Raw genomic sequence first — 20,520 nt, 5'->3', positions numbered from 1 at the left:
CTCTTGAACTTATTGATGCTTGCTTTGTTTCCCAAGATATGGTCTATCCTTGAGAATGTTCCATGAGTGCTTGAGAAGAATGTGTAACCTGCTGTTTTTGGATGAAGTGTCCTATATATATCTATTAGGTCCATCTGATCTAATTTTTCATTTAATTCTATAATTTCCTTGTTGATTTTCTGTCTGGATGATCTGTCCAATGGTGTTAATGGGGTGTTGAGGTCCCCTACTATTATTGTATTGCTGTTGATGTCTCCTTTTAGTTTTGTCAATAGTTCCTTTACGAATTTTGGTGCTCCTGTGTTAGGTGCGTATATATTTATAACTGTTATGTCATCTTGGTGGAGCATCCATTTTATCATTATATACTGCCCCTCTTTGTCTTTCTTTATCTGTTTTGCTTTGAAGTCTACTTTGTCTGATATAAGTATGGCAACACCTGCTTTCTTTTGTTCATTATTGGCTTGGAGTACTGTCTTCCATCCCTTCACTCTGAGTCTGTGTTTGTCTTTGGGGCTGAGGTGTGTTTCCTGGAGGCAGCATATTGTTGGATCTTGTTCTTTGATCCATCCTGCCACTCTGTGCCTTTTGATTGGAGAGTTCAATCCATTCACGTTTAGTGTGATTATTGAAATGTGGGGGCCTACTGTTGCAATTTTATCACTTGTTTTCCGTTTCTTTTGCATTTTGTCCTGATGGAGAGCTGTTACTTTGTGTTATTGTCCTTCTGCTTATCTCCTTTGTTCTGGATTTTGTAACCCCTTTCCTTTTTTTGATTTTTCAGGAATGAGTTTCTTCCTGAGCAATTCTTGAAGAGGAGGTTTTGTGGTGATGAACTCCCTTAACTTTTGTTTATCTGGGAAAGTTTTTATTTCTCCATCGTATTTGAAGTGTATTTTTGCTGGGTAGAGTATTCTTGGCTGCAGGTTTTTGTCCTTCAGAGTTTTGAATATTTCATTCCAATCTCTTCTAGCCTGTAAGGTCTCTGCTGAGAAATCTGCTGATAGCCTTATGGGGTTTCCTTTGTAAGTTATTTTCTTCTGCCTGGCTGCCCTTAGTATTTTCTTTTTGTAGTTGACTTTTGCTAGTTTCACTACTGTATGTCTTGGGGTTGGTCTTCTTGTGTTAATAAAGTTTGGAGATCTATTGGCTTCTGTGACGTGAAGTTCCATCTCTCTTCCCAAGTTTGGAAAGTTCTCAGCTATTATTTCTTTGAACAGGCCTTCTGCCCCCTTCTCCTTCTCTTCTCCCTCTGGTATACCTATAATCCTTATGTTGCATCTCCTAATTGAGTCAGATAATTCTCAGAGAGTTTCTTCATTTCTTTTTAGTCTTAATTCTCTCTCCTCCTCTGCCTGCAGCATTTCTATATTCCTATCCTCCAAATTGCTAATTCTGTCCTCCATATTATCGACCCTACTGTTCAGAGAGTCCAGATTTTTCTTAATCTCCTCCATTGTGTTCTTCATCTCCAGTATTTCTAATTGGTTCTTCTTTATAGTGTCAAGCTCTTTTGTGACATAGCTCCTGAACTCATTGAGTTGTCTATCTGAATTCTCTTTTAGGTCATTGAGTTTTTTCATAATGGCAGTTTTGAAATCATTGTCATTTAGGTTATAGGTTTCATTGTCTTTGGGATTGTTTTCTGGGTGCTTATCATTTTCCTTCTGTTCTGGATATTTAATATATTTTTTCATACTGCTTGATGGCGTGGATTTGTGTCTTCTCATAGAGATAAAGTTTAGTCGCTGCTTCCACTTGTTGCGTCTGGTGTGTGTGGGGGGGCAGCTGTTTAGACTGCCCCAACCAGGAACCCTGTCAGCTGTTACTGACTGGGCCTGGACCCCTCCTCATAGTCACAGTGGTCCTGTGGGGTCCTTCATCAGTTGTGGGGGCAATCGCAAGGGGGCCTCAGGCTGCTGGTGCCTACTGTTGCAGCCCACCTAGATGCGCTCCCTCCTTGTGGTCTGCAGCAGTGTTGTGGGCTTTCCCATCAGCCAGGAGCAGGATCACCTAAAATCTCCGATTTGTCCCTAACAGAGCCCACCAGATCACACTTGTCCGCTATAGGTCCCAGCAGAGCTATGGGTATCTTCTGCAGTCTGTCCTTAGCTCACCTGTGCTGCTTTTGCCCCAGGGCCTTCCCACCTTGCGATTGCCAGTCGGGACCTCTCCACTAGTGCTGTGCAGAGGCTTTCGCTGAGGCTGCTGTAAGAACCTGGAGATGCACCCTGGGCTACGTAGCCGTTTCACCGGAGCTCTACTCTGCCCCGCTTCACTCTCATGGGATCTCTGGGAGCCCCTTGCCTTGTCTGGGACACGGCCAGTGTCTGTGGGCCTGGTGCTGGCTTGTAAGCTGCTGCCTTGTGGGGAATTCTGCTCTAGGGAGCTTCCTGGTGTTCCGAATGCTGGGCAGGGCCTCCCTGCCAATGGCAAGCAGAGGCCCTCCCTGCTGGGGGGATGCGGGACCCTGGAGCGACCCCCCGGGCCACAGAGCTGGGTGTTGGAGTGCCACCCAGTCCCCAAGCGTGTCCACGGGAAGTCCAGGCACCCCCTGCACCAACCTGTGTGCAGGAGACCATGAGCCCAGCGGCAGCTTGCGGTCTGGAGCTGCCCAGGGGATCTGCCCACTGGGAGCTTCCCTTTGTCCTGGATTCTGGGCGTGGCCTCCCTGCTAATGGCGAGCAGAGGCTTTCCCTGCTGGGGAGATGCGGGACCCCGGAGCCTTCCCCGTGCCACAGAGCCAGGCGCTGGAGCTCCAACCGTGTCCCCAAGCAAGTCTACAGGAATTCCGGGGACCCCCTGCACTGAGCCATATGCCAGAGACTGTGATCCCAGTGGCAGCTTGCGGTCTGGAGCTGCCCCGGGGTATCCGCCCACTGGGAGCTTCCCTTTTACCTGGATTCTGGGCGTGGCCTCCCTGCTAATGGCGAGCAGAGGCTTTCCCTGCTGGGGAGATGTGGGACCCTGGAGCCTTCCCCACACCACAGAGCCAGGCGCTGGAGCTCCAACCGTGTCCCCAAGCATGTCTACGGGAAGTCCAAGCGCCCCCTGCACCGAGCTGTGCACTGGAGACCGTGAGCTCAGTGGCAGCTTGCGGTCTGGTGCCATGCTGGGCCCGCCAGGAGCTTCTCTTTGTTCTGGCTTCTGGGCGGGGCCTCCCATTTAATGGGGAGTGGAGGCCTTCCCTGCTGGTGGGTGCGGGACCCTGGGCCTCCCCTCGTTTTTTGGCCAAACTTTCTTAAGAAAGTCTTCCCATCCATTTCAGACTGGGGTAGATACTCTTCCTCCGAGGACCTGGCACTTATCTCTAATCTTGCACTCACCATATTGCATTACATGTGTACTTCTCTCTCTCCCTCTCTTATCTATGAACTCCTCCAGGCTATGTCGTATTAATATTTGTATCAACCAGGGCCGAGCAGAAAGCCTGGGACATAGTTGGTACTCTAAAAGTATTTTGTTGTATAAATGACTCAAAGGATCCTTAACTGCCTCCTGAATAACTAATTCTAGACAGCATCTGTTTTAATTCCGACTGGAGTCTGGAAGCAATGGGTGCCTTCATTTAACCATTGGACCTAGAAATGTAGCAACCTGCAGCCTGCCAGGCTGAATGCACCTGAAAGCCTCAGGAAATCTTGTCACTGTGCATTTTATTATGTGACTTCAACTTGAGCTGAATAGGGAGGAATGAATCCTGGCCAGCACCGAGCATTGTGCCAGGAATAGAACAGTGGGGCCATTGCACTCAGTGAAACTAAGGGTTACCATGGTGTCATCAGGGAGTGTTCTTGAGCTATAGCTGGACTGTACGCCTCATTCCACCTGGCCACTGCTCCACGACACTGAATGGAGAAGCCTTTCCCTTTCTGCATCCACAGAGCCATGCAACATACCACTTATTTCCTAAACCTGTCTCTGTGGAAAGCTGCTTACCCTTGAGTCTCTCAGCAGAACAGTGAATGAGATCTTAGCCCCTCCTGGGTGATCAGTAAATTTCATCTGATAGAGAGTGCCCCAGCCAGGTGACACAGCAAGAGCTGAAAGCACCTCAGGTTGTCTTTACCATCATATCCTATGCATAGCACATCCTGCTTGTCCCACTTGCAGCATCTGCAGTTATGACTTCCTTTCCTTCCTCTAAACGGTGGTTCACCTCACTGAGAGGTGGGTCAAAGGCTTCAACTGAGTCATAAACTGTGTTCTTGTACAAGTGTGTGAGGTTAAGTTTTCCACCTGAGGGGAGGATGGGGGCCGAACAGGACTGCGATAGAAGAGAGAGAATGCAGTGTGCTTCCAGATGTGACTGCCGCTCATGCTGCTGCAGAAAGAAAGCCCACCATTTCCTTTCCTGCTCAGCGGGAGCTATTTTTTAGCTTCATACAAATGAGGTGCTTGAATGCCATGTAATTAAAAAACCCCACAAAGACAAAACCTTTGTTTTGAATGCAAACCTATGGGAATGAAGATGATCTCACAATCTGCAATAAAAAGGTCATCTCTCAGATCTTGGATGTTTCCCAGCTAAGCGCATTCAGGGTGTCATTGCTGGCAATGGAAAGCTCAGAGTGTCTGCAGCCTCCACACTGTGATTTAGTGAGGGGAGTGATTGAGAGTATTTTTGTCAGAGGAACTGGTTCTCTGCTTAGCCTCAATATTTCATAAAAAGCTCATTGCAGCAAAATTTTCATTTGGCAGCGTCTGCTGTGCTATCATCTTGATATCTTCACATTAAGTCACACTGGCATTTCAAGGTCAAATGGAAGTCACATTGACGTGATGAATATTTAATTGTCTGCTTCTGACAATATTTAATTGTCAGTCCTATACATTTTTTTAAAAGATATAATTTTTTTTTCTTGTAAAGACTCAGGCAAAGCATATAATCAGAAGGGTTTGCAGGAAAAGGAAAAGTTAAGAATCTTGGTGTCATGGGGCATTTAAAAAAGTTCAAATATTAGGATATGAGTAATATGGTAGGAAAACCTCTAGAATGAATACTGCACTTGATTCTGACATTCGTTGGTCTTGGAGAAGTCATTTAAACTGTAGGTTTCCCCAACTGTCAAAGTAGGAGACTGAACTATATAACGTCATAGTCTTTACTCTTATTCCCATTCCAAATGATAGGTTTTCTAGAGTCCATTAGAAAGAACTTCCAAAATATTGCAAAATACAGAAACATACTAGGAGGAAAAAGGATGTGTATGTTTTTCCCTGAGCACTTAAACAACAGAATAGGCAGCAATTTCTTAAGTGAATGGATTGAATGGAATGGAAATCACAGTGAGATTTACAAGGCTGGGAAACGAGCCTGTAAACGCGCAGGGACTAGGCTAAGAGAAATTTGGCCTGTTTGCATTTCCGGCAGAGAGCACAGGATGCTATGGCAATAAAGGGCCTTTACTGGAACCGTTTTAGAGGTTATGAGATTACATGTGGCCTGTGTAACCTAGTGTCCAGAGAGCAGGGTGTCAAGAACAGTATGCCTTTATCAATGGCCAAGCCTGAAATGACTGAGAAACATTTACTTCTGAGCCATCTTGGAAAGTTAGGTATTCTATTTGAGGATAATGTAAGCGTTTGTTTCTGGAATTCTGCCCAGTAACCCAGTACACACAAAAAGGAATTAGGGTAATTCGATCAGTGTTTCTGTAAAAGAACACCAAAGCCACAGATTCTGTTACTGGCAAGACTGAAAATGCATTATAAGGGAAGACAACATGTTTCACGGGATGATAGCTTGGCCTGGAGGGGGCTCAGGAGAGTTAACTGACAGCAATTAGGAGCAATGATTAATGCTAACCTAAACTTCTGGGAACTCTGCCGGAGCGTGCTCATCAGGGTGTGTTGGTGTTTGCAACATTGCTTTTTGTTTTGCTGTCTGCAGCCTGATTCATTTTTGGTTGAGGTTCTTGCTGTTCTCTATTGGCCCTGTTTTTGAGCATTGATGTGAGAAGATATCCTCAGAAACATTATTTTTCCCACTTGGTCATCCATGGTTGCACTTCTAGAGTTATATTTGCCATTTTGGCATTGCTGTCTGGGGATATTCACAGAATCTGTGGCCATAATCCTTCTTCCAAAAACTGGTCTGTTATTTGGCTTCTTGGATGTAGTATTGGTAACTACTGTGAATGTGATGGGCCGATGCCTATGTGTCCATGAGCCTTGCTCAATTTGGCCTGGAAATGGGGGTAGTGTAAGGGCTGGAGGAGATTAAAAGTAGATTCTGGGTAAGCTCCTGTGAACTCCCTAGTTAAAGCTTTTGTTTACGCTGGTCATATTGGGTGATTTGTTTGTGGGGATATTGCTGGAGAAGTAGGGAGCAGTTTTCTGATTGGTGTGAACTGATACCCCTCGGGCCACATTTATTGGCAGGCTTGCCTTGCACTTCCAGGCTCAGTGAAAGACAGACTAAGCAGGAGCTCTCTGAGTTCCAGTTTCTCAGGCTGACCTGTGTTAGGTTGGCTGGGCAATGAAGGTCTTTGGGAGGGAGTGGGAGACACCTACCTGGCCTCAGTCTAAGCCTTTTTCTTTGGATGCTATTGTTGCTGTTGAGAAATCGGGCATCATTCTGCAGTTCTGGGGTCTGGCAACCTACGATTCATGAACAAAATCTGTCCTGCTGCCTATTTTTATAAATAAAGTTTTATTGGGACACAACCAATTTATATGTTGTCCATGGATGTTTTTCACTAAAAGGGTGGATTGAATAGTTGGAAAAGAGACTGTTAGGGCTGCAAAGTCTAAAATATTTACTGTTTGGTCCTGTACAGAAACAAAGCTTGCTTAACTCTGCCGTAGTTCTTTGCAGGTAAGCTGCTCTTTGGTGTTCTCTAGTGTTGCTAAAATGAGTTTAGGTGTACATTTTTCCTAATTTTTTCTGCTTAAGATTTGTTGTTCTTTCACCAATTCTTAGCCATAGACTCTTTAAATATTCTCTCTCCCATCTCTTCTCTGCGCTTGAAACTCTGATTAGATTCATGTTAGAATCTCTCATTCTATTCTCCATTTATCTTAACTCTCTTTGATATATTCTATCTCTTAGGATATCCTTATTGTATTCTGGTTAATTCTCCAAATCTCTGATTCACTAATTCCTCAGTTGTGTTTAATCAGCTGTTAAACCTATCATTGAGTTTCTCATTTCATTATCATCTTTTTCTTTTCAGATTGAGAACTCCTATTTGGTTCTTTTTCAAATATGCCTGGACATGTTATTCATATTTTACATCTATTTTATTTCTTTAAACATATCAGACATACTTACTTTAAGTTCTATTCTGCTAATTCTAGTGTATGAAGCTATTATAGGTCTGATTCCACTGTTTTATCCTCATTGACTTGCAAGGTGCTTATTTACCTGTGAGTTTTGCGATTGTTTCTAATGGTGAGCTCAGGTTTCTTGGATCTTTTCTGTGGAAATTCTTTGAGCATTTTTATTTGTTGTTCAGAGTATATAGCATACCAAGCTGCCAGAGAGAGTTACTCTAAGCCATGTTATCCTTACTAGCTATACTAGAGATCTCCAAATGTTGGCGGTCATTGTGTACTTGCCTGAACCATTAATAAAACTGATTCTTTGATGTCAAATTGCCTACCATTTCCTGAAATCCCTTCTTGCTTTTGAATTGATTCTTGAAGAAAGGGAAGTGAATCTTATGTTCTCATTGGGATCCACAGTGATATGATAAAAGGAGGGAACCATTTCAGATCTAGACGTCCTGTTTGGTTGCTTTTCAAATCTGCCTTATCATAATTCTTTCACTTCTGACATTCCTCAGATATGGATGCAAAATCTGTGTCATCTTATTTCTTAAAGCTATTTCAGGAGATTACTCCTGCCCCTTCATGAAATTTCCTCTGCTATTTTGAGGTAAATGACATCTGGCATACCACCTTCTATTTCACCTGGTTCCTGAAATCTACCCTTGTAATGATCATTTCCATTCACTCACTGAAGACTTCCGGTCTGTCTTGTGGTCTTTTGTTCCATTTCTAGTTCTGACCTTATCTTGGCTGGCTTCGAAATCTCAGGTTTTTGACCTCTTTGTCTTCAAAATAACCTTCTCGACCACTGTACTTCAGCTGCCTACTTTCCTAGTCACAATAAACTTCTCTATTTTGGAAATCATGTACCTAGATATTTCACTTTTTGTAATTTCCTGTCTGCTTAGGTCACTCACTAAATTGTTCCTAATGTATCAATTCTTTGAGCTGATTGAGACCTCTATTCTGTTTATCATCTACATTCAATGTTTCAAACACTTCTTTTATTATTTTCTTCTCATTCAGCTCATATTTTATAATTCAAGACTTTGACTGTTGGTGACTTAACACATCTTATTTCTATTCTTACTTGGCAAGACCCCAGACCTGCATGAAACAAATGTCCATTTTCTGTACGTCCGTAAGTGGGCTGATGAGCATTCCTGAAGAATTATTATGATTTCCACTTTGTTGATGGTTGACCAGATTGTTTGGACAAATTTCTCCTGCTGAAAATACTGGGTATAATAAAAATATCTCTTTCAAAACATTGAATAATTTAAAGAGATATTAAGGAATTACCAGATCAAAATTTAAGGAAAACTGAAAACTCAAAAAAGTAAGCCAAACACTGAAGTCCCTTGGCCTGGAAGGCATTTTCTATGTTGGAAAAATTGTACTTTGGTTTTGGTGGCCTCATAGGGTAAGGGATCATAATTTAAGGCCTGGGCCTAGGGCAGGAAGGGAATCTAATAAGAGACTCTCCTCACATTAAGCCATAATCACAAAGGGCTAGGCTCTCAAGGAAGGGTGAATCAGAAAGAAACTGCAGGAAATGTTGCCTTGGAGCTACACATAGAAGAGGGAAAAAAGGAAAGGAGAAAAATTACTTTTTGAAAAGGTGTGGCCAAAGGCCAAACTTTGAATATATTTGCAGCCTGAGTTCACATATCCTGAGGGGTCTAGGGAAACTTCAACCCAAAAATTTGTTTTAAGGTGGTTCTAGACTGGTGGTACCCTTGGTTTCCAAGCAGAGGTAAACTCAGATCTTCTTTGGAGACAGGTAACTTAGTGCTACACTTCAAGGAGTCCCCACAAATATTTTTCAGGGAAAGTGAAAAGTATATGGTGCAAAATAAAATCACTTATGCAAGGCAACAGAATATCATGAGGAGAAAACATTAAGAATAACAGAAGAAGCAGATCTATAAAGACTTCACAAATTGGAATCATTAGAGACCGATTGTAAACGCTTATGCTTACTCTCTTTAAGGAAATAAATGGCAAACACAAGGAACTCTAAAATTTGACCTAACATTTGAAAAAGAGCCAAGTAAATCTTCTAAAATGAAAAACAAAAGGTAACCTAAATTTAGCTCAGTGACTGGATTTAACAGCAAATAATCCACAGAAATAATGGGAAGATGAATGGAAATATAGGTGAGAAGAAAATATACAGAATAAATCATAAAGAGATAAAAATATAGACAAGGAGATTTTAAAAGTCACAGAGGAAGCTATAATGTACATTTAAGTTGAGGAGAGACAGAATAGAAGCAGAGACAATATTGGAAGAAATGATGACTGGGAATTTTGCAGAGTTGATGAAATACACCAATCTAAAGATTCAAAAAGCAATCATATCTTAAGCAGGGTAAATATATGAACTGCATTCCTAGATGCTTTACAAGGAAACTGCAGAACGCCAAAGAAAAAGAGAAAATATTCAAAGCAGCCAGAGAAAAATATCAGAATGCTTTTAATGGAGCAACAGTTAGACTGAGTGCTAACTTCCGAGTATCAGCAATGAAAGCCAGGAGTCAGTGGAATGATATCTTCTAATCACTGAAAGAAAATACCTGCCAAGTTAGAGTTATATACCCTGAGAAAAATCTTTAAAAAATAAAGGTGAAAAAAGATCATTTTCAGACAAGCAAAAATAGCGAGTATTTGCACCAACATACCATTGCTAAAGGAAATTCTAAAGGAGGGTAAGTGCAAATGAAAGGCCTAAAATGAAAGAAGAAATGGAGAGTAAAGAAAGTGATAAATACATGGGTAAGTATAAATGAACACTTACTATATAAAAAAAATGGATTATGGAGTTAAAACACAGGCTTAAAATACAGGATGATAACCACATATGGTGAGTGAATAAATTCAGTGAAAGCATTCTATAGTTTTTAATTATCTGGTAGGAGGATAAAGGTATTGATAAACTCTAGAAATATTTGTTTAATTATAAATATCTGTTTTATGTACTTTTGTGTTTATGTTATATTTTACAATAAAGTAAAAAATCTTTTAATCTAGTGATTTGGTTCGCTATAAGTTATGATGTTCAACTTTAATCAACAGAATTTTCAATGCTTCCTGGAAATCCTAACAGAATTCCATAGTCACGTCCCTCACATTCTCCATAAGAATGCACTCAAATATTCTCCCATCTCTTTAACCTCTTGCTCTTCCCCTGCTCTCAACCTTTCTCCACTTCCTCAGCACATAACCTTCCCTCCTAACTCACAGAATGTATAGCAGCCATAAGATGAGAGCTTCCTCAACTTCTTGCCACAAAAACTAAAATTTTCTCGACATTAGAATCAATCCTGTCCTAATTTTCTCCTGTAAAAAGGACTGAGCTGTCCCTTCTCCAATCTGAGACTAATCCCTGTATTTCTTCTAAGGGATTTTATTCTCTCTACTGTACCCCGGCCCCCACCCATACAGCATCTCTCCCTTTAAGGGACCCTCATCCGTAGTATGTAAACATGCTCAAATTTAAATAGTGTCTGTTTTAACACACACACACACGCACACACAACCCTTGATCCCAAAGTTCCCTTCTAGCAGTAATCCTATGTCTTTCTTTTTCCTAGCCAAACTTCCTGAAAGCATTGTTTCTACTCTCTGTCTCTGTTTTCTTCACTTCCTACTCAATGTGCTAGAACAGCAGCTTTCAAACATTTTGATCTCAGGACCCCTTTTAGACTCTCAAAAGTTGTTGAGGACCTCAAATAGCTCTCAAGGTATTACCTATTCTGAGATACTTTATTTCTCTTTCCGGATGGATAAATACTCTCTCCTCTTTGTTTTCACCTAGAATGAATATCACAAGAGCAGAATTTATGTCTTACTAATCTTGGAATCCTTGGGATCTGACTCAGAACTTGATACTCTTTTTGGTTATTATTAACTCTATCTGGTTATTTTCCTAATCTCTCTAATTCTTTGTTGATAAATGTGAAAGAGCTAAAATTTCAGCTGGGTTTCTTTTCAAGTTTCTTTTTTAGGTGCTTTGTGTAGATTTAAAACAAAATAACAGAACGGTTTACGTGAAATGGGAATACAAAACCAATTCACCCCCACTCCTCAGAATACATGAAAAAGACAAAAAATAAAAAAGATCCAATTTCACACTCCAGCTGAAGTCTGTCCTGTAGCTGAGAAAATTGCCCCAGGTGTCTACAGTGGAACTTCTGCTGGAGATTCTGATACGCTAAAGATGATTTCTCAGGAGGTGTTATTTTTCTGAAAAGTGACTGAGAAAAAGCTTTGTCAACAGCAAATTAAAATAAAGCTGAGATACAATATTATTATTCTGGCCAAATGTAACGGTTTTATTTTATCTCCAGGAAAAGAAAGAGATCTATAAGGAAGACCAGGAATAAAGCAGGGTTGATCAGGTAAGCGCACTAACTGGAAGGTAGCTTGTGATGGTTTTGTTATAAGACAGTCTGCCCCTTGCCTCCACTGAGTGGAGATTTTTTTTCTTTTGTAAATTTAATATCTTGAAGTCCTTAAAAATGTATATGAGACAAAAATGACTTGCAGTAAATTCCGTTATATATGTGTGAATAGTGCTGTAATCAGATTCTGGCGTCATTTCACACATCATATTTGAGCTGTAGATGGGTAGGCTTCTGCGGGCCCTGAGGAGACTCTGTGTGTGTGTGTGTGTGTGTGTGTGTGTGTGTGTGTGTGGTCTTTGACAGGGAGGATGGGTGGAAGGCAGATGTGGGAGGGGAGCACATAGGGGCAAAGCTGAGAAGGAACATGTCTGAATGGTCCTTGCAGATTTAGTATCCAGGCCATCCGGGGAGACAATTAGCCACACAGAATTTAGATGGTATAAATGGGATGGGATGTAGCTGGTGGCAGTGTCTTGGTAAATAAATATCTGGTGCTTAATACTACCCAAGAAGTTGCCTACTTTAAAAAGTAAAATTAAATTAAAAGGATGACTTTACTTTTCGTAAGTACTTCTAGTACAAAAAACAAAAAATAGAATTTGATTCCTATTTGAGTTCGATGTTAAATCTGAAATATGGTCTGAGGCGAAGGGAACCAGCTTTCCTGCAAAGCCTTCAGCGAGCCCTTTGTGCCGGCCAGCTTTCAGTGAGCACCCGGGTTGCCCTAGTGATGAATGTCCTGCTTTGTGTGGTCTCAGCATTTTTTCTGGAGAGGCTGTTTTAATGAGAAGGTGAATAAAGGGGGCTTCTTTTGAAACTAGGATAAGAGGAGGGCCACTTCTGAAAACGCAGGCATAATGTGCCATTCCTTATCACAGAGATCTGACAACCCCTAGAGCCTGCCTCTCTCTCTCTCTCATTTCTCTTCTTTGGGCTAACTACTGTTTTGGAGGGGCCTGTGGTCTCAATCCCCTGGAATCTTCTTTTGGAAGTAAAGAGTAACCAACCAATCAAATCTCATTTTGTCACTCTGGCCTCATCTTCTTTCCTCCAAAAAAGGGACTATTCTTGGTGTTTCAGGGAAGGACACACCCATGCTCCTTTCTCCTACCTATTTTAAAGTGCCTCACTTTTTTTTCAGATTTACCCACGCACTAAGAATTATGCTTCAGCCTGTTTGAACACCCTTTCTCCTTCAGGATCCATTATGCAGGGCAGGAGTGGGAGGAAACCATGTAATTGCTATATTTTAGGACTCGCTTGGGGCTAGCTTTGATTGAACACACACAGTAAACTCTTGATTATCCATGCTAATGGAAGGAATAGAAATGCAGATCCTACACACTGTTTCTGACTTTGAAATGTGTTATGTGATTTTTTTCTTTTTTGAAAGCAGTAGCAGGTGGTTTACTTAGAATAATAGTGAAATTACTTCTGTGTTGCAGTGTTTTTGGTAGGCAAAATTGTGAGAGGCATCGTTCTCCTCCTTCCTGCCCCCTCCCCACAACCTCACCTGGCACAGCCTCCTATGTCTTCACGTTCCATGCCCCTCTGTATTTCCCCCTTCTCTTACCAAAATGAGCTCTTAGGAAACTGGTGAATGGGTAAGGTTTACTTGACAGATAACCAATTAAAGGAGCATATTGTCAGATATTTACAGTTAAATAGGAGTTAACCGCAAAGCTAAGGAAACAAAAATTACTCATATTTCTATAATATTCAATAATTGCAGAAAGAGGATAGGTTCCACAATGGTAGCTATTTATTGTTATTATTATTGTTGTTTTGATAGTATGTGTTTTTATTTGTTTTATTTGTTTCTGTATTCCCAGTGTTTAGAACAGTGCCAGGAATATAATATGCACTTAAATTTTTGTGGACCAAATCACTGAAAAACCTTATAATTTTTCAAATACTTTTTTGTATTCCTACAACTCTCCTAGAATATAGACCTCATAGTTGTTGGTGTTGTTGTTAGCACCATCCAGTGGATTCTGACTCCTAGTGACCCTGGGTACAGCAGAGCAAAACCCTGCCTGGTCTTTTCACGCCATCCTCTCACCTTCTGGCTCTGTATGGGATAATGCTCTGCTGCTGTTCACAGAGTTTTCATGGCCAATTTTTTCACAAGTGGGTGGCCAGGTCCTTCTTCCTAGTCTGTCTTAGTCTGGAGGCTCCGCTAAAACCTGTCCACCATGGGTGACCCTGCAGGTATTTGAAATACCAGTGGCATAGCTTTCAGCATCACAGCAATATGCAGCCGCCACAGTATGACAACCCACAGATGGGTGGTGTGGTTCCCTGACCAGAAACGAACCCAAGCCACAGTGCTGAGAGTGCCGAATCTTAACCACTAGATCACCAAGGCTGGCCTCATAGTTGTTATTATTATTAAAATAACTAATTCTTGGTTTATCCCCCCTTTTGTTTATATGTAGCCAACTGTCTAATTCCTTGTGAATTCTCAATGGAATATAGAAAAATAGAAGGATTTTTTTTCATGGACAGTTTCACTGAACTTTTGCTATTTTGTACTTTGCTGATTTGTCAGACAAAGTTTTCATCATCCTTATGGAGACAGCTTTTCTTTGGAGATAAGTGGCAAAGCGGTATGCTGCTCACGGGCCGTTTCTATCAGCGGACCCAATCTGTCACACTGTGTTTGTGTGTGACAAACCACTCCCTGCACGGAGCAATAGGAATCTCACCCCAGCTATGCTCATGCCAGCCTATTTTCTTAATAAATAAAGTTAAACAAAAGATCTTTCAGCTTTGTGTCATGTTAATTGAGAAGAAAGCAGAGAGAAAAGGTCAAAATGGAATGGAACCACTTTTTCTTTGTGATTCTCTCAAATGAAGATGAGATGGCAGCGGAATATTAAGGTGGGTGGCTTCTGATTCCACCTGAGGAGATGGGACGTGGTTTGGGCCTGGAAACTCCCGGCATGCCTATGTTGTACTAGGAAAATGTGTTGTCTGGCTCTGAGGCCAAACCTGGGTTGAGGACCAGCTCTCCCACTTACCAGCTTTACAAACAGAGCAATTTACTTAGGTCTTCTTGGCTTCTGCTCCCTCGTCTTTAAAATGGAGATAACAATAGTATGCATTTTATTGGGAGAATTAAATTTTTAAAAGTCTGCACAGGGCCTGACTTCAAACCTGACACACGCACAATTATTGACTCTGGTGAATGCTCCTTGAGCACCTATTATGAGCCAAGAATTAAGCCAGATAAACATTCCCATGCTCTGTAATTTAATCCCTATATCAAACCATTCTTCCCAATGAGAAAACAGGGGCTTGCGGAAGCTGAATAACATGCTCAACATCACACAGTCCTTTCAGTGCTGGCAATTTGGACCTGTATCCATCTCTTTGTATGAGCTCATGTGGCCTCCCTGGGGTTTCAGCGCCCAAACCAGTTGAACCCATCCCACAGCTGTGTCTCCAATAATAAATACCTCACCTAAGTTATTGGAGAGAGGAAACGCAAGAGCTGTTACCAAAGCAGAGATATATTTAACTCTCTGGACATCTCTCCTCCTTCGTGTTCTTTGAAGGATGTGCTTGGGCCTCTACCCTGTGGCTTGGCAGGGCTCAGCTGAAATGACGCTTCCTGAGAGAAGCTTTCCCTGACCACCCTATCTGAGGTTGTCATTCCACCATGCCGCAGCCTCCATCAAGGCATTGTCACCACCTGAAAATGCACCACCTGAGCATTTGTTTGGCTCCTTGCCAGTTATTCTCACTACCCTGTGAGGTCTCTAAGAGAAGGGACTCTGCTTTGTTCACTGCTGTGTCTTCAGCACATGGCACAGTGCTCGGACATGGAGGGACACAATAAATATGTGACCGATTTACAAATGAAGAAGTCCAATTCTTGGGGGAAGGCTGCAGTCCTGGGAGGCAAGCATGTTGTGTTGCAGCAACCACATGGCCAGGCTTTCAGGAACAGATAAAGGGGAAGTGCGGGGAGTAAAAGTTGCCTGAAATTTCTGCTCATAGGTCCACTTCATGCCATTTTGATGCCAGGAGGGAGCTGTCCTGATTCTTTTACCAGAGAGTGAGGCCTTCAGGTGTAGCCCGTGGCTCAATATGTCCCAGCTCAGCTTCTGCTTCATCCTCATTAACTCCGCCTCAGAGCTGGCCATAGGAAAAGATCAATCTAGTGACCAAGCTTAATAAATAGATGCTTCTGGTCTTACATTGCATACATTGCTCTGAGGCTAAGAGCTCATTGAAGTGCCAGTTTCAAGATGTCAAGGGCAAATAGCTGGGCTTGGGGGCAGTGCAGAGATATTTCTGCGGAGTCTTTGCTCCCCAGCACGTCTTGCAATCACCAAAACTGCAGCGATGACAGGAAAAGCCTTCAACATCCATTTCCTGTGCAACCTACAAACCACAGGTCTGAATTGGATTGCCCCTGTGAGGCGTGGCCACATATATGGCCCTCCAAGCACATGAAGCCACACTTGCCTATGATGGATGGTCAGAAAATTTTGATTTTGTCATCATATGCACATTTTGTTTGCCACTGCATGGCATCTGACATAGAGACCTGTAATCTCTTCCCTTTGGAAAGCCCTGGCAAAGAGTTTCCATTTTGGAGGAAGCTCGATTCCGGGCAACCATCTCCAGAGAAAATCAAGTGTGAGGTACTAGATGGTAAACATCGTATCCCACGGGGGCTGAGGTGACACGAATAAGTTCCAGAGCGAGTCCACGATAGCAGCATAATCATTACAGTGTGTGTGCGTGCCCACGTCTATGTGTAATTGTAATGTATAATTAATACAGAGCTAAAATTAAACTCTTGGGTGAAAAGAGACGGGCAGGCTGAAGAGGCTGAGGAATATTAACCTCTAAGATGCAGCTTGTTTACAGCAAACCTAGGATCCAGTGCTCTTCATTTCAATGACAGTGTGTGTGTGTTTTGTTCCTTTCTGTTGTTGATATTTCAGCCTTGAGGAATGAGGATTTTGCAGCTTATCCACTCCCCATCTTCTACCCCTCCTGCCTCACCGCCTCACCCGCCCCAGGAAGAAAGCTTTGTTTCATTTAATCTTGTCCTCAGGCCACTGAGACCTTTGGTTTTTCCAGATAATTATTTTCTCTCAAGTGGAGAGACTCTCAAAGCAGGCAGAAACAAGACCTAAACATCCTTTCCTGGTGCAGTTCCTGGGTTCTCTGTCATCACTGACTTTGAAGCCATGAAGGTGTGTCACTGAGAGGACTTCAGACTCTTGCTCACAAATACTGCTCACAGTGCCCTTCACGCCCCTTTTCACCTTGAAGAGAGGCAACCAGTGGTTGTGCTTGTTGCCCTTGATTGTTAACGGAAGTTTGATTCTTGGAACAGCCGTTCCTTGAAACAGTTATCAGGGTAACTAAGCTTTTTTTTTTTCAAACCCAGATTTCACTTTAGACTCTGCGTTATAACTTGTGCTAAATATGCATTACTGAAAAATTTAGAAAAAAGTTGGCTTTTCACTTCTCTTCTTCCATAATTGATTGTTTGAAATCCACAGGCAGGCTTGACCTATACAACCACCTGGCAAGACATGGCTTCTGAACTTCCACTTTACTCTTGTCCACACACAGACCCTCTGTTCCTCTCTTAGCTGAAAGCTCTACCATTTTCTGCCAAAGGTTATAGTAATATAGATTCTGCGTGTCTCTTTTCACTCCTTGATCTTGTTCTTCCCTATTTGGGCAATGATCTTATTTTTTATTAGTTTTAATAAGCTCTTGCTTCTGATTTCAAAGGAAGTTTTCTAGTGAACTCCCAGAGCATCTTCCAACAAGATGTAGTACACACTAGTCACAGCCTCCCAGCATTCTCCTCCTGAAATTCCAATGAGATTAGAGAGAGAGAGAGAGACGTATAGTTTGATCCAATTAACTCTCTTCTGTGACAGCAGTGGCAAGTACTAGTAAGTGATTTTCAACTTCTCTTGTTTGTGTTCCCCCTTTGTCACTGTGATCTGGAGGAAGCTATTAAGCAGCTATGAACCCTAGGGTCGTCATTTATAAACGGGGACACAGAAGCAAAGCTTAATCCTCACTGGGTGTTGGGTAGGCAGAGCACCCAGCACAGAGGAAAATCTTCAGTTTATGTCTTTTCTCTTTTATGTCTTTGCTGGAGTAGGAAAACCAATGCTGAAGTTGCAAAAATATGAATCCTTGAATTGATAAGAACATATATTTAAATGGCGAGAAATTTCACTTGATAAAATTAGTGTGAATCCTACATCAAATCTGATGGTACTGAATTGCTAATTTTGGCAATGGAATTCTCTCCATATTTTAATTAAAACAAATTGTTCTGAAAAAGTTCAAAGAGCTTCTTGGAGAATTTCATGTAATAATAATAGAAAATAAAGTACTGAAAATAATATCACAAAATAGATCCTTGACTAAGTATGGTTATTATACTTTTCAGCTCACTTAGAAAATTTAGAAAATTAAGTGATAAATGATAGTGGGCCCAGAGTGTCTGTGAAAGCAGGTTTAGGATAACAATCTGGTTGAAAGAAAGAGCTAATGTTGGTTTTGACCTTATGTTTGCATAGCAAGCCCACCATTTTTACTCGGATTGCATGCTTATCAGGGATGACTTTGATGCTGATAAAAATACAGTGCTCCTCTTATAGCTGCACTTGCACAGCAGGCCCAATATCATTACTTAACTAGTATGCTTACTGGGGGCTTTTGAGTGTATTGATAAAGATGGTGGTAGGACTGTACTTCATTTTTGCCGTCACTATAGATAAATTCTGTCCAAGATATATTTAGGGTTTCTGTTTTAAGTTTAATTTGTTTAGAATATAGTGTTAAGATTAGACATGTGAAAAATTCAAATGTTGCCAATTTCACTCACCACTAATTCCTAGATTTGGAATGATTTTTCTTTTTGCAGAAACAAGGTGTTTGAAAAAGAGGTTGAGAATTGCAAATGTGAAACCAGAGTTGTGCACGTGCTGTGATTTCTTTCCTAAGACACAATATGTTTTCAGGATCTGTGATGTTTGCTCACTTTAAGTTTGGATGCTTGAATAATCCAAAGGTTTTCTAACTCTGTGTTGAAGAGACGGTAAAATTATAGTATTTTTCATATTTAATGAAAGGCACTATTGACATTTGACAGGGACAGTAACATTCATCAGGGAAAAGGTTAGATCTTGCTTTTAGGTGGACTGCTTATGTGATTTGGTTTGCGGTCACTCCCTAAACCTCTTCGTCTGGTTACCCCCAGTGACTGAAACCCTAAGATATCTTCATCTTTGGGTAAAATCACTAAAATGAAAATGTAACCTGGGAGAAGTAGCAATACTAATTTGGCAGATTCAGATTTATAAAGTATGGGGACCTGAAATTGGCCACCCCAAGATATGTCTCTTTGGCATCAGGATTATTTGAGGCTGATTGCTTTTGATAAACTGGGACAGGGAAGGAGGCTCTGAGGAATGGAACTTGCCCTGTGTTAGGACACATTTACGTTTGTAAGGTAAATCTCTATCTGTAAAGGTGCCTCCCTCTCTGTACCAGTAAGAAGAAAGGAGATGACCTTCTCTCTAAAAACTCTTAATCAATACCAAAGGCAAGGACTTAAAATCTGCATTTTATTGTGCTAGTCTGGTAACCTCCTGTAACTGACTTCCCTCCCCCTCCCAACTTTGGCATTTCTTTAAGGATTAAGCATCTTTCCTTAGGCTAGGAACTGATTGCTGCGCTCACTTGTGACCGCCCAGCTCCAGATGATAGACTTGCCTCCTGCTACGCCCAGAGATAGCAGACCATTACCTGCTGTGTCCATCAAGCACTGTGCCGACAGGGCAATCTTGTGACTATTGTGGGAGGGACATTTCAATCACATGTGAAACACCCCGTTTGGGGGTATATAACCACTCTGTGCACCCCACTTCTTCGGTGCCCATTCTTCCTTCGGGAAGAAAGGCCCCGGGCCATGGTTCCTCATAAAGCTTTGTTTAATTTTCTCTTGCTATTCTGTCTCATGTGAATTTAATTCGTTCTCCAGCCAGACGAACCCCCATTTGGGAAGAGGAAATGTCTTCCTCCCCTACAAAAGCTTGTCCACATGTGACTATCCTGGGAACTCCATCTACATTTAACTTTATGAATCAAGCAACTAAGCTTTATATAGGCAAGAATGACTGACAGCCCAGACTGTCCTCCAGTACTTGTAATATGGTTCTTGATTTTATTCATTTAGTCAACCAATAATATTAATTAATCAATTAGTACTCTCTGTAAAAGTGGAAGAGCTAAATACCAACACTAGAGTATAACTTGTATTTTTTACACTAAGTATCAGCTGTTACAACTTTTGTTGATTACCACGTCTCTTGATCTCTGTGTAAATATAGTTCCTCACCAAGAGCCTTAGTTTTTAGAGTAAGAAACCTTCTGGGACATTTACACAGAAGGTGGTGGGAGTAGCCTAGAGGCTGATGTCTTTGATAGGGTTCCCACACAGCTTATAGGGGAAGCAATCCAGAAAGGATGGGAAGTAACTAGCAAAGAAGAAAGAAACAATTTACCAGGCATTTGCTATGATCTGGGGACCGTGTTCAGTGTTTTCTCTTTCATTATTTTGTTAATGGTGGAACGTATGTGATATGATATTTTCTCACATATGTTCTCTGAGGCTGTCATGTCTTAGATCATTTAGGTCCTTGGACATCTTTCTCAAGTTGAGCGTTTCACATTAGATTCATTATGATACTTTTCTTTGAGTTTCTGTGAAAGTAAAGCCTGAGACAAGGACTTGGGTAGAGGCAGTTTATTTGGGAGATGATCACAGGAAACAGATGTG

General features: G+C 41.6%; 1 protein-coding gene across 3 annotated transcripts in view; it reads left to right on the top strand.

Moving 5' to 3' along the window:
- The window catches only part of MACIR (macrophage immunometabolism regulator), a 169,150-nt gene that overhangs the window by 113,700 nt on the left and 34,930 nt on the right, over positions 1-20,520 (top strand). Inside the window, exon 4 of one of the 3 annotated variants that reach the window (XR_011425653.1) lies at positions 11,628-11,673. The exons of 1 other annotated variant lie outside the window; for it this stretch is intronic. Coding sequence is in view for 1 of the 2 variants with exons in the window: in XM_070234481.1 (XP_070090582.1) it covers positions 11,628-11,663 (36 nt within the window). In the remaining variant the exon portion in view is untranslated. Of the gene's footprint in view, positions 1-11,627; positions 11,686-20,520 lie in introns of those variants that run through there. One more of the 3 variants, XM_070234481.1, reaches the window with a different exon arrangement.

Source organism: Equus caballus, chromosome 14 (genome assembly GCF_041296265.1).
Source record: "Equus caballus isolate H_3958 breed thoroughbred chromosome 14, TB-T2T, whole genome shotgun sequence".
Lineage (NCBI taxonomy): Eukaryota > Metazoa > Chordata > Mammalia > Perissodactyla > Equidae > Equus > Equus caballus.
This window is presented reverse-complemented; position numbering and strand designations above follow the sequence as displayed.